The 12,680-nt window shown below is 47.2% G+C and overlaps 1 protein-coding gene across 2 annotated transcripts in view; it reads left to right on the top strand.

The window, feature by feature from the left end:
- Positions 1–7,780: 7,780 nt before the first annotated feature.
- The window catches only part of LOC144159302 (uncharacterized), a 56,349-nt gene continuing 51,449 nt past the window's right edge, over positions 7,781–12,680 (top strand). For both annotated transcript variants that reach the window (XM_077690708.1, XM_077690707.1), the window contains exon 1: positions 7,781–9,319. In XM_077690708.1, the coding sequence (XP_077546834.1) occupies positions 8,966–9,319 (354 nt within the window). In that variant the 5' untranslated portion in view covers positions 7,781–8,965. The remainder of the gene's footprint in view (positions 9,320–12,680) is intronic.

Genomic DNA, 12,680 nt, shown 5'->3' with positions numbered 1-12,680 from the left:
CGGAGTGTGACCGGCCGCACTAGCGTCTGCGCAGCAGAGGGAGAGAGAGGAGAGGGAGGAGAGGCACCCAGAAACAAAAAGTCTGCGCCCATATGTAAACAAATATCACGTGGTGCCGACCGACCAATGAAAATCCCGGCGGCACATAACAATTAGAGAAAAGAGTGCCGATACTCTAAAAGCCTTTATTTAGTGACGCTAGGTTACCTCTCCCAAGCAAGGTGTCTTTTAGACGCTGCCGCGCGCTAGGGGTCATTTGCGGTGCCGAACGCATGCGCACGACGACACGAGGACGAACGAACGAGGGGCGTGTACGCTATGACGTATCTCTTGTTCCGAGCAAGTGTTACCGCGATTACGGCGTACGCTGGAGATTTTTTTTTTTTTTTGGGGGGGGGGCAATCTTGGCCCATCTCTTTAAAGGAGCCATGAAGACAAAACACATGTTTGGTTCGTTCAAAAGAATGCCTCGTTAAAATCAAACTCACACCACTTTTAACGTAGCGGTCGAATAAGCGGTATAATTAGGAAAAAAAAAGGGAATGGCCATGCGACCCACTAGCTCATTTCCCGCAACAGAACCTATGATGTCATACCAGCCAGCTCTACGATTGGCGGAGGCCGGCAAAAGCAAACGCAAATTAGGCAGAGCTTATAAGCTTGCCGAACGAGCTATTTGCGCTTAAATTTAGCGCACATTCTTTTTATATCAGTAAGAATGGTGGGACAAACAGGGGAAGTTACGAAAGCACACGTAAACATAGTACTGATGCATACTGCTGTTGGTACTTGTCGAGCGAGCACTATGCTTCACGAAACGATTATTTTCTCCCAGAACAAAAACAAGCCAGCTTTATATACGTTCAAAAACAAACCAAAGGCAGAAAACGGCTTGACTGACTGACTGAACAAACTTTATTGAGGAATAGGAAAAGGAGGGAATCGGGTAGGGGATAGAATGGGGTGGATTTCATGGGTGGAACCCTAGGTCCAGGGCCCCAGTGGCCAGTTCGCCTGTCTTCGCTCTCTGCTGCAGGTTGAGTTGGTCATGTAGAGATGAGCTTGCCAGGGCCGCCTCCCATGTATCCAGTGTAGCAGTGTAGTAGGCTGCGTTGAGGAGTTGCTGGTGCCTGTTCCCCATATGATTGGACAGGACCATGTAACGTGGAACAGAGTGGCTGTCTCGCCGCATTTCTTGCAGTTTTCGTCAAGGTCTCAATGTTGGTGTCGCAGCATTTTGGACCATTTGGATTTGTGTACGTACGTATTTGTCTGAATTTTTCGCAGGGTTTGCGCTTCCGAGGCCGTGAGGTCTTTACGCGGATTCGGGAATTGAACCCTCAGCTGCCGGGCTATGCGTAGGGTTTCACCATAGGTGGGCGCTGTGTAAGGACGCTTGGCGGTATGTGAGTGCACATGCAGCCGCATTGGCCGCCTCATTCCCTTCCAGTCCTTCATGTCCCGGGGTCCATGTGATGTTATGGAACTTTGACATTTTTTGTGGCAGTATGTATCTAAGCTGTTTGGGTATTCTGCCAGCGGCTTGCAACGGTATGGTGGCGCCATCTAAGTTCACCAACGGCAAACAAGGCTTCGGAATCGGCTGCACAGCGGTCGGTTTCCGTGATGTCATGGCGGACCACGAAATCACACGATTTAGCGGGAAAATAAAAATTTTAATCGAAGTTTATTAATTTATCAGTGAATAAAGCATCGTCGGCATACAGACAAGCGCTGGGGTCACTATAAAACACGGAATCTTTTGAGTAAAACAAGCTTGTATTTTCTCTTCGTGGCTCCTGGGAGATTTCTTTTCAACGCGGTAATTAAGGGCAGCAACAACAGCTTCGCTGTTAAGAAAGGTCCCAGGGCCTCCACTCTTTATGTAAGGCGGCTTATATTGGCACTAAAAAAAATGTCTTCCCAACGCTGCATTTGTGTTTGTAGGTGAAGCCGACTTTGAGATCGATGTAAGCTTGGTGTTTGTTAGCTGGCTTACCCACATTATGCGTGCGCAATGAAGCATGGTTACAGCGCCACTTTAAACTCCCTTCCACTGCCTCCGCTTCTTTCCCAAGTCGTGTATATAGTGCTCGCCACGCGCGGCGTATGCCTCCCCGTGCCATTGGATAAACGAAGGGAAGAACTACTTAACTCACGAGGAGCAACTCAAGAATAACGGAAAGCGCAACGCAGCTATAATGAAGCATAGAGCTCTGTGGGTGTATGACAAAATGAAGTAGCGAGGTGAATGTGGAAAGGAGTAATGGTTCCGGGTCTCACGTTTGCGAATGCTGTACTCTGCTTAAAATCAGACGTTCTTTAGCAGGCCTTGAAGTGAACCAAAGAACGGCAGATGGAAAAACAACTAACGAACCAGTGCAGGGAGATATGGGCTGGGCGTTCTTTGATGTTCGAGGAGCGCAGAGTAAAATATGTTTTGAGAGGAGGTTGAGAGCAATGGATCAACGTAGGTGGGCAGGTGTTTAGGTACCTATGCATAAAAAAATTCACCCCACCTCCCCGAAAGGAATCGTGAGGAAATGCGAATGCATTTCTTTTGCGCGAGAGTGTGCGGAATTTATAATTAATGAGGAGACGGTGATTTGTAGCGTAACCATTTGTCTTCCGCTTCTTCTTCTCCTCCGGTTGAAGATGACGTTGAAGCCACTACAGTGACGTCACCTCCAGCGAGAGGTGTAATGCTCGAACTGGATTGTATTACACTTCTTGCTCGAGGTACCGTTGCCGGCAGACATTCCATTTATATATACTTGCGACCGAGCGAACGGGAGAGTGGGGCGAGCGTCGAGAGGAGAAGCACCGAAGCACCGCGCCTACCCTCGCCTACACTCTCCCGCGATGCGAGCGCCCTCACACGCCCGAGCGCGCTCCTCCTCTCCACTCACTCGCCGCTGATCCGCCCGCACCACCTGCTCCGGTTGCTAGGGGAGAGGAGGAGCGCGCGCGCTCGCAGCGGTTGCTATGGGAGAGGGGGTGAGAGCGGAGAGATAACACCTGCGGGCGCGTGGACGCCGCACAGCGCCTGACATGGCTCGACTAAGAAATGCATTCGCATTTAAAAGCGTGGGCACGCAGTGGCTAAGGAAGACTAGAAGGCTGACGATGAAATGCGGAAAGAGAGAATCAAAGACAGCCAAGGAAACCAAAAAAAGAGGCAAGGCAGATAGAAACAAATAAGTAGAGAGAAAAAATGGAAGCTAAAACTTCGTTAGAGATGTATAGGGCTGAGAAATTCGACATCAAAAAGGAAAATTTCTACGATAATTCCAAGGGCAGTGGTTTGCCTTTTGAGGCTAGAGCAGGTTGCTTGCGAAATAAGAGCTTTGTGGGGAAGTACACACAAAATGACGGGGTGTGCGTAGTCTGCGGGAAAGAAACAGAAACTATGCGGCACATATAGAATGCGAGGGTATCCATCCAAATCTAGAGGGAAATATTCGGCTTCCAGAAGCCTTAGGATTTAAGGGTAGCACAGAGGCAGTTAACTACAAGGCTGTCGAGGCGACGAAAAGGAAGATTAGAATGCTGGTGGACAAAAAGGAGAGAGAGAGGAATATTGCCTAGGACAGCTGCCACCTGTAACAGAAAAAAATAAGTATTTTGTGCCTATACGTTTTTTGTGTCTGGCCTAAGAGCAGCGCTAGTATTAAATGAAAAGTGTAAAACATAGGTATATTAGGGGATACCTACAAAGGGGATACCTTTATCAATCAGCATCATCATCATCACCATCATCATAATCACCATTGCGCAAAGCCGCGCTACAGTGTACCTTCTAGTACACTGTAGCCGCGCTCTCCTCGGCGGCCACCTGCGCCACGCGCTAGAGCCTATAGCTGCGCTTCGCTTGGTGCAGCCATGCTATAATTAAACGCCATTGTCTCTACCCACCAATCATGCGTGTCCTTTGTCTTTGACGTAGATATCATGTCAGTGTCCTTATAATTAGACATATGCAAGTCCCCAATATAGCTAAACACCAATATAGCAAATCCCACCGGAGCTCCAAATTCTCCGAACGTTTTTCTTCACGGCTGGAAGGGCTCTGATTTTTTTTTAGGGACGAAGCTTTTAGGGGCTGGGGCTGTTGGCATCTCCTGTCGTCGTCGTAATCGTCTAATCGTCGTCTCATGTAGAGCCACGGCACTAAAACACCGGGAAACAAACTCGTTTACGCCTCGCGCTAGAACGTAACGCGTACTAAAAGAACACCGGGACATTCGTTTACGCCTCGCGCTGGAGCTCTTCGCAACGCGTACTAAAAGAACACCGGGACATTCGTTTACGCCTCGCGCTGGAGCTCTTCGCAACGCGTACTAAAAGAACACCGGGACATTCGTTTACGCCTCGCGCTGGAGCTCTACGTAACGCGTACTAAAAAAATCACCGTGACATTCGTTTACGCCTCGCGCTGGAGCTCTTCGTAACGCGTACTAAAAAAACACCGGGACACCCGTTTACGCCTCGCGCTGGAGCTCTTCGTAACGCGTACTAAAAAAACACCGGGACACCCATTGACGCCTCGCGCTAGAGAGCTTCGTGCTTCAAAGACAAGAGACTTTTACAGCAAAGCTGTATACCTGTACCCCCAACGATTTCACCTCCGTTGGCAAAAACGCCACGGCGCCAAGAATACACTTATACACTGCATGCTTCGCCCTTCCACAGGTTTCACGTTAATGGAGATGCCCGGGTTTTTTTTTTTTTTACTTGGCGTATATTTTGCTCATAGGTAACAATGAAGACCAATATACAAGTTTTCGTCATTAAAATATTGAAATGTACCGATAACGATCCTTCAAATTTTAGTGCAAAAGTCCAACAGTTAATGTAGATAATTAAGAGAACTTGTGAAGTAGTGGTGATTCACCGGGCACTTTCTCACAATGCCCCTCTGACGTCATATGTTCTTTTGCGTGATTGGCCGCGGGCGAAAGACACCGCCAAGATATAATTCTGTTTGACAACACCATTTGACTGGTGGCACGGAGTTAACACAATAATAACCGCGTTTTTGATAATGCTACTATTACGTCACTGCCGACGTTGTGTAACTGTGTGGCGCGATATTTTAAAGTTTGTCGATATTTATTCTTTGTGTGTGTGTGCGTGCGTGTGTGTCAAAATGGAGTTCAGTGAGTTTTACCGAAGTTGGTTGTTTTAAATCGTCAAGGTTCTATTTTGTGACCCCTTTAGGCTGCAATACCTTCCACGTCGGCAAATGGGTGCTTCCAAGATTGGCGTCAATCGCCCACAATGCGTTAATTCAACTGAAAACCCCTGCAATGGCCTCTAAATCAGGGCCGTACCCAGAAATTTTTTTCTGGGGGGGGTTATGAATTTTGGGAAGGGGGTAGTTTTGCTGAAAGCAACAGTAAGTATTGTTTACGTGCTGCCTGGAAAAGATTTCGGGAGGGGTTCGAACCCCCAAACCCCCCCTCTGGGTACGGCCCTGCTCTAAATGACCTTTCCGTGACCTCTACGTGCCCTTAAACAAGATGCTTTCTTCACCAGTCATGACGAAATCAATCGTCAAATATTTCAGTACACGCACGCAGGAAATCGAAATTTAACGTTATCTTAATCTTCTCGTACCATTAGCAATTATTTAAGAGATTCTGGTTTCTCGGAAACCTCGTTATGACTCTTGCCGATTCATCTACGTCATTTCATCTACGTCATCTACGTCAGCCGATTCATCTACGTCATAAAACACACTCGCTGTCACGTCAATGAAGCAATGGTTTCGTTTTATTGAGCGTGCAGTCAGCGAATATCCGTCTCAGAAGTTGTAGCGGGAAAGTCTGTTGCAAGCAAACGCCGCAGTAAATCAGGCTGGCCGCGCCTCCTCCCTTGAAAGGGTAGGAGGATGGCGTCGCTTTTCCGAGCGCGCGTGGGTATACAGTACACGGTTACGAGCCGACCACATGTTGCCATTTGGAGAAGCAGGAAACGAGACGGGTGCCGCACGATCTCGCCGCACGCTTTCCTCAATTATTGCCGGGATCTGGTTGCGCGTATGAAGGAGGCACGCTTAAAGATGCACCCTATATACCTGTCTTCAGCGGCTCCGCCGTGGCAACTATATGGCACGTGGGACCTTGCGCGAATTCTTCGTTTGTTTTGTGTTTTGAGAAAATTTTTAAGCGTCGAGGTGCCAAAAATTGGTTTCGTTTTGCAATCGCCGAGCGCATTCACCACATCGGTTTTTATTTAGGAGTTATGTTGAGTATTACAAATTTCCACGTTGATGTTTGCTGAATAAACGCCTAAGCCACACTGCTATGCATCGAACTCTCTTAAAGTCGGCTTCATTGCGGAACATACACGCACTGTTGGGAAAGCAATATTTAAGTTGCCGTATAAGCAGTCATGCTGAATTACGTAGGCGCTATGACCTTTTATTTAAGAAATACATCAACAAGGCCTCATATATGCCTATGAAGCGCTATACAAGGACTCATTTAAAGTCCGCTTCAGTACTATATATGAATGCATTGCTAGGAAAACGTTTTTGTAGTGGGACCAAGGGACTTTTAATAAATGCCTTCGTAAGACTTTATTGATCCTACCCACCGAGCCCCTTCGAAGTCGGCTTCTCTATACACATATGCCTTGCTGAGATGAAGTTTTTCAGGGTCAATATAAGTAGTCCGATATCGAAGCACACAGGGCCTGCGACCTCTTATTAACGACCTTTTCTTATTCGGCGAGGTGTGACACATCGAGCATTACAAATGGACGGACGCAGGTTTCTAATTTGAGTTCTCATAGAAATTCTTGACCATTCAGATATTCGAATTTTCTTGCCCAGTGCAAATTTTCCTGTTCGTTCTTCAGTCCGTGCTGATACCTGTTACATAAAAGCTTAAGGAGCGTGTGCAACAAGATGGATCAGTGATACGAATAACCGGACACACAACAAATTTTTTCTCGTCATTGTTTGCGTCATTGGGGCTCTTCGATTTACAGTCTCGGACTCACCGCGGGTTGTCTGAGGATTCCCCGAGGATTGCCCGAAGCCTTAGGGATACATGGGAAAATCGAATGCCGGACAGCTTCTCGGGGAGTCCGCGGTGAGTCAGAGACAGTAAATCGAAGAGCCCTATTGCCATCAGTACTGCTTTTTTGGAGTTCCCCCACACGGGAACTCTTTTCTGCTTTAGGGGCTTTATTGCTTGTGTTTACAGCGCCACTATAGCCCAGGTTATTCCCGGCATTTGCAGGTACTATGAACCATACAGGTACTATCGACCGGCGCCGAATTCGCATAGTTTTTTGTCTGCGGATTGTATAGTTTTGTATTCTGTTTTGTATTTTGTATAGTTTTTCGTCTGAAGGAATTACTACCGGGTCACAGCAGTCCCGACATTCAGTCATCATAGCTCGATCGCTCTATTTATTCTACTGCCGTGCCATAAACTGTGAAGTGTTTGACGGGTCTTGAATGGAGCCGTCACGAACCCTAACGACCGAAACGAGCTACAAAGCGAACGACTTTGCGATGACAGCTTTCCCGAATGCCGTCGCACCTCAGGCATGCTCACAGTTCGCAAACGAACTGGCGAGGTCTCTATTATTTCCCTTCCAAGTTCAACGACTTCTGGAACAGCGCGTGGCTAGGTCGGCGGGGAAACCAACTTTTTTGACAACGACCCGCCCCCACGCGCATAAATCTTCTCAAAGGCCCGACAGTGGCGGCGGAAAGGCTCGCGCTTTTTAACAGCCTCTTTCCCGCAGCAGCGACCTTCTGGGTGCGCGTATTCTTGGCCTTGCTACGTAATCCCGGCGTCTCTGCAACAAGCCGAGGACGGCTGTTCCGGTCCGAAAACGCCGCTATCGGGTCGCCCAGTGCACACAACGCATCGCGTTTTCCCCAAGCACACGCAGCGCCCAGCTGCGTCTTTGTTCTTTCGCAACAAGCACCATGGTGGCGAGTTTCTCCGTCCGGCAGCGCTAAGTGTTTGCCGACAGCGAAAAAGCCTATGCACATTCTGCGCGACGTTTGCACTTAGCGCGTGACGGCTAATCGGGTCGCCCGCCGCAAGCCGTGCAACGCTAGCCACGCCAGCCGCGCCAATCAACGCCCGGACAACTCCGTCGGCAGGTGCCGCTGGCTTCGGCGTCGCGAGCGGGAGCCGCGGAACGCAGCGCGCGCGTTTGGCGCTTTGTGTGTGTTGTTTTCACTTCTGCGCGTTGCGGACGAAACCAACGGAGCCTGTTGACGTAAGAGCGTCTGCTACAGCGCTTGTGTGTCCTTTCGAGTTCGTCGCAGTGTCCCGCGGCGAGTGCTTGCACCCCGTGCGAAATCTCCGAGACGCCGGATACACTCCGGGTCGAAGTGTGCCCCAACACTGCAACCGGTTTTTTTGCACCGCAGTACCCGGCGTATTCAAAGGCGTACGATGGGACCCGCGTCGTCTACGCTTCATTGCGCGTCCACGCGCCCTGCGGCGCTGTTGTTACGGCGTCGCTGCTGCTGCCGCAGCCTCCCACTCCGACGCTACTAGGGCCTCCCCTTGCATCGATCGTTCAAAAAGGTGGCGGTAAGCGGCCGAGCGCTTTTCCCCCCATTCCTCGCGCGGACTCCCGCGGTCTCGCGCGCGCGTTCTCACTCGTGCGGTCGTCACTCAAGCTTACAACGTATCACCGGCGGCCAGCAATTAGCGCTCGGCTCCTCGCGCGGTGTCCGGACCCAGCTCAAATCCGATGGAGCAAGGCTCGGAAAAACGCGCGGTGCGCGATCGATTCAACGACTGCAAGGACTCCAGATCTCCCGCGCTCGACGTGAAAGCCAGGAAGCGGCGAGGGAACGCATCGACTCGTCCGCTGTGAGAACTTTACGAGAGAGTGGACCGCTACGAAAGTGGGTGCGGGGTTTTCCGCGTACGCGGAAGAAACCCTGGCGGCTCTGACCCGTGCTCCTCCGGTGGTGCGTGCAATGTTGCTCGTGCTGTGGGCGTTGCTGGAGATGTCGTGCGTTGGTGCCGCCGAAGTGTTTAGGGACTGCGGCGGTGTGTTGCGCGGACCCAGGGGAGTTATCAGCACCCCGGGGTTTCCTGGACCCTACCCGGTTCCCATATCGTGTCGCTGGGTGCTGGAGGCGGCGCCGAGGCAACGGGTGGCGCTCTATTTGACGCAGTTCTACATGCGCGAAGGGGTGACCGTGTCCGAGTACCTCTTCTACTCGGACGAGCAGCTTAACATGGGTGGCACGCAGATCGGATCCATCAGCTCCGAGTCCGAGCCCACGCATGTTCTCAGCAACAAGCCGGTCATGGTGATCGACTTTCAGGTGAGCTAGCAAGTGGTTTCTCGAAAAAATTTATCGGGCATGTAAGCTTCTGCGTTAGTTACCGAAAGTTGGAACTGCAGCATAGATAACACCGCAGCACTCTAAAAAATAGGTATAAAAATTTTCTCTGTGACGTAGCGCACTTGAGATTATGACAGCAAAGCATGCATTGTCTAAAAATACGCCAGAAGTACACCGCTTCTCGAGGTTTGACACCGCTCTTCTTTTTTTTTTTTCGTGCTTGACAATATGCTGCTCATGTGACGAGCTAGTCCTCACATAGTTACAGGATATATACATTTATGTTTGCCTCCTGCTGAAAGTTTAATTCAAAACTCTTCAAAACTAATCAATTAACCCATTGAAAGATTAAGTATGCCATGAAACCCATGTCTAGACCTTACGGAATCACCGAGGCTGACAGAAGGAGAGACCTAACCAGAAGCCAGGCCAGACCTGTAAAAGTTAATTTAAAGCAGAATAAACTGAGTAAGAGATTTTGCACTTCAGAAAAAAAATTAACTGAGACCAAGAGAGCACAAAGTGCTTGAGGCGTCTTTAATTAATACACAAACAAGATGGCTAAAAAAAGCACCAACAATTACAAGCAGTGCTTGGAATAATATGGTAGTTAAGGTTATATATTCATAGAAATCCTGACTGCTGCTTTTGTTTCACTTCGTTCGATGCAGCGTCGTATAATTTGCCCCGCAGTGCAAATTTTCTGTTCGGGGCCTGGCAATCATCCAGGACGGGAATAGGAGGAAGTTGGCATTCATCAGCATTCGGCATAATCATGGGCAGAAAATGACGATCATTACGCGGCCCTCGACCCAAGAACAAAACCTGCTCGTGTTAGCGCATCCGGCAGTTCCCTCAAGGTTAAAAGATGCTGTTCTAGAGTTTGAATATATGTTTGGGGCATAAAATACATCTGTTTTACGACTAACCTTTGTAGTTGGCCTTGTGGTGGAATAGTTCGGGGTTTCTGCATGGCATGTGCTAATTTCTATTAAGCGTATTTTTTTTTTTTATTGCCATTGCGTTCTCTTTGGGAGGTCATTCATAGCTCACATTAGGAAAAACAAGTGGGTGGAAGATATTGCTTATGCGCTTATTTAACGACATTACTTCTAACTTGGAACACCTGCCGAGATAAAAGCTATTCTGACGAACGTAACAATAACTTTTGTAGACTCGTTAAACAAAGATCAACTTTATTTGTCAATTTTTAATTAACTTTTATTATTTTTGTAAAACCATTTTGTAGAGTAGCAGCAGCATAAACGGGTTACATATGGGCTTGACGAATTCGACGTGCACCTGTTTTTACGTACTGTGCAAGGCCTTACAGTTTTCGCAATGATGAAGTGCTTGAAAATGAGGTGCTTTTAAAAACGCCTCATCTTATATGAAAATAAGATCTCCTTCTTTGACGCAGTAAGGGTCAGAGATGGAGATTATTGCTAACTGACCGAGTGAGATTAATTGATAGTATAGAAGTCATACTAAAGTTTATTGCGAACGTATTCCAGCAGTAGACACCCCACCAAGCATACCTGCTTTAGTCTTGAAACGACACTTTCTGGTGGGGATCGAACGATCGCATAGCAAGAGAACTGGGTGATCTTTTTTTCTTGCGCAAACGCTCGCTCTTTCTGTTTTAAATTTTCTTGTTTAAAGGCGCATGTAATGTTTTATTCAGTATCCTTAGCCATAGTTTTTCCCAAAGTATGAACGTTTCTTCAGTTGGAAAAGTTGGAAAATGTAAATGTTAACACATGCCTATTTAATTTCGTTGTTGAACAGCCAAGGTAGATGTACAGCCTTGGATACTTAAAAAAACATTGAACCCAGTACTCTGCGATTCGCTGAACTAACAACCTTTGGCTAGCACGGTTTCTTGCCGCTGATGAAATGGCAGGCTTTTTTTGGAATTATTTGTCATCGTGGAAAACGGTCTCCGTGATATGTGTAAATATCAGCACTGCCCACAACTGCAAAACAAGGCAGTGCATCATGTCCGTCGGCAGTACGGCAAACTATACGGATAAAATAACACGAAACAAACCTTGACATTCAAATTCATGGGAAGTGTTGACAGATGCAACTTTTGCCGTCAAACATTGCACTGTTTGGTTTAGCCGAGGCGTCATTGCAACGTCAATGTCGTATGCAGAAAGTAAACAGACATGGAATCTTTGAAATGCACTTCTATGGATTTTATTAGGTTCCTTTTTCCGTATACAAAAGGAAACTTTGGAGGCAGGCGAGCGAAATGCCACACAGATGGTATTTTTATCTGGTAAAGCCTAGCTGCATGCAAAACACTGGTTAAGGAAGACAATAATGATGTGTTAGCAAACATCTAGATCATTTTTTAACTGCCGTTCTTTTTTTTTTCTGTTGCCACCCATCTTGTGCATAGAGCGGATGCTTTCGTTGCTTTCAAGCAGTGGCAAGCATTGTTGTAGTGAGCAAGATCAGTTTTGGTTGGTATATTAAAATGTTAGCCGCACTTTCCTTAGTAATACGTCGGCAAATAAATTGTCTAGTCAAATCTGCTGACACATTAGTATAATATAATAGGTTAGGGAAGGTTAATGTGAAAACGCTAGTGTGGGTGGATTAGGAGAAATTGAAATAAGTCCAACTGTAGCCATCCAGTGACACAATTCCTCGGGCATGATTCTAGCATATTGTAAATCTGCTCTAAATAAATGTGGGGTATGATATGATTTCAAAGATGATGAACACATGCATGTTGAAATAATTCCGCATAAGTGTAACCTTTTTATTTTTTCAGCAGTTAGTTTAAATCATGAAGAAAAAAGCATCTCACTTTCATTGTCACTTTGTGCCTCTCACATCGAAATTTACTCATGGTGCTTTACGTAGGTGGCAGTGCGAAAAAAAAATTATGAGCAGTTAGGCTACAGGGACATGCCATATATCGTACAGGTTCCCCACCGAAATTTAGGACTTAACAAATTTCTCAGTTTAACGAACAAGTTCAAATTCCCCCAAAGTTGCTTAATGCTTTTGCAATTTAATGAAGTTCTTGATTTAACAAGTTAATTCATCATTCCTAGCGATTCCATTGAATTGATGTTGCACTCTATATGGCTGACACTTAGAAACCAAGATGGCTATGAACTACAAACTGGTTTTTTGTCTTAAATATGTGCCTGCTCACACTTTTTAGTAGCCATTATCTCTGTTAAACCATTCGGTACATGTGTTGCCTATGGCGAAGTTTTCGAGTGCCCAGGCCCCTTTTGCTAATGAGAAGCTAGAAATTGCACCTAATGTCAATTCTTCCGTGGTTTTTTTACGAGGCATTTGTGCCGAAATATATGAG

The sequence above is a fragment of the Haemaphysalis longicornis genome, unplaced genomic scaffold (assembly GCF_048455015.1).
Source record: "Haemaphysalis longicornis isolate Haplotype H1 unplaced genomic scaffold, Haemaphysalis longicornis Haplotype H1 scaffold_10, whole genome shotgun sequence".
NCBI lineage: Eukaryota > Metazoa > Arthropoda > Arachnida > Ixodida > Ixodidae > Haemaphysalis > Haemaphysalis longicornis.
The sequence above is the reverse complement of the archived record's forward strand: the minus strand, read 5'-3'. Positions and strand labels throughout refer to the sequence as shown.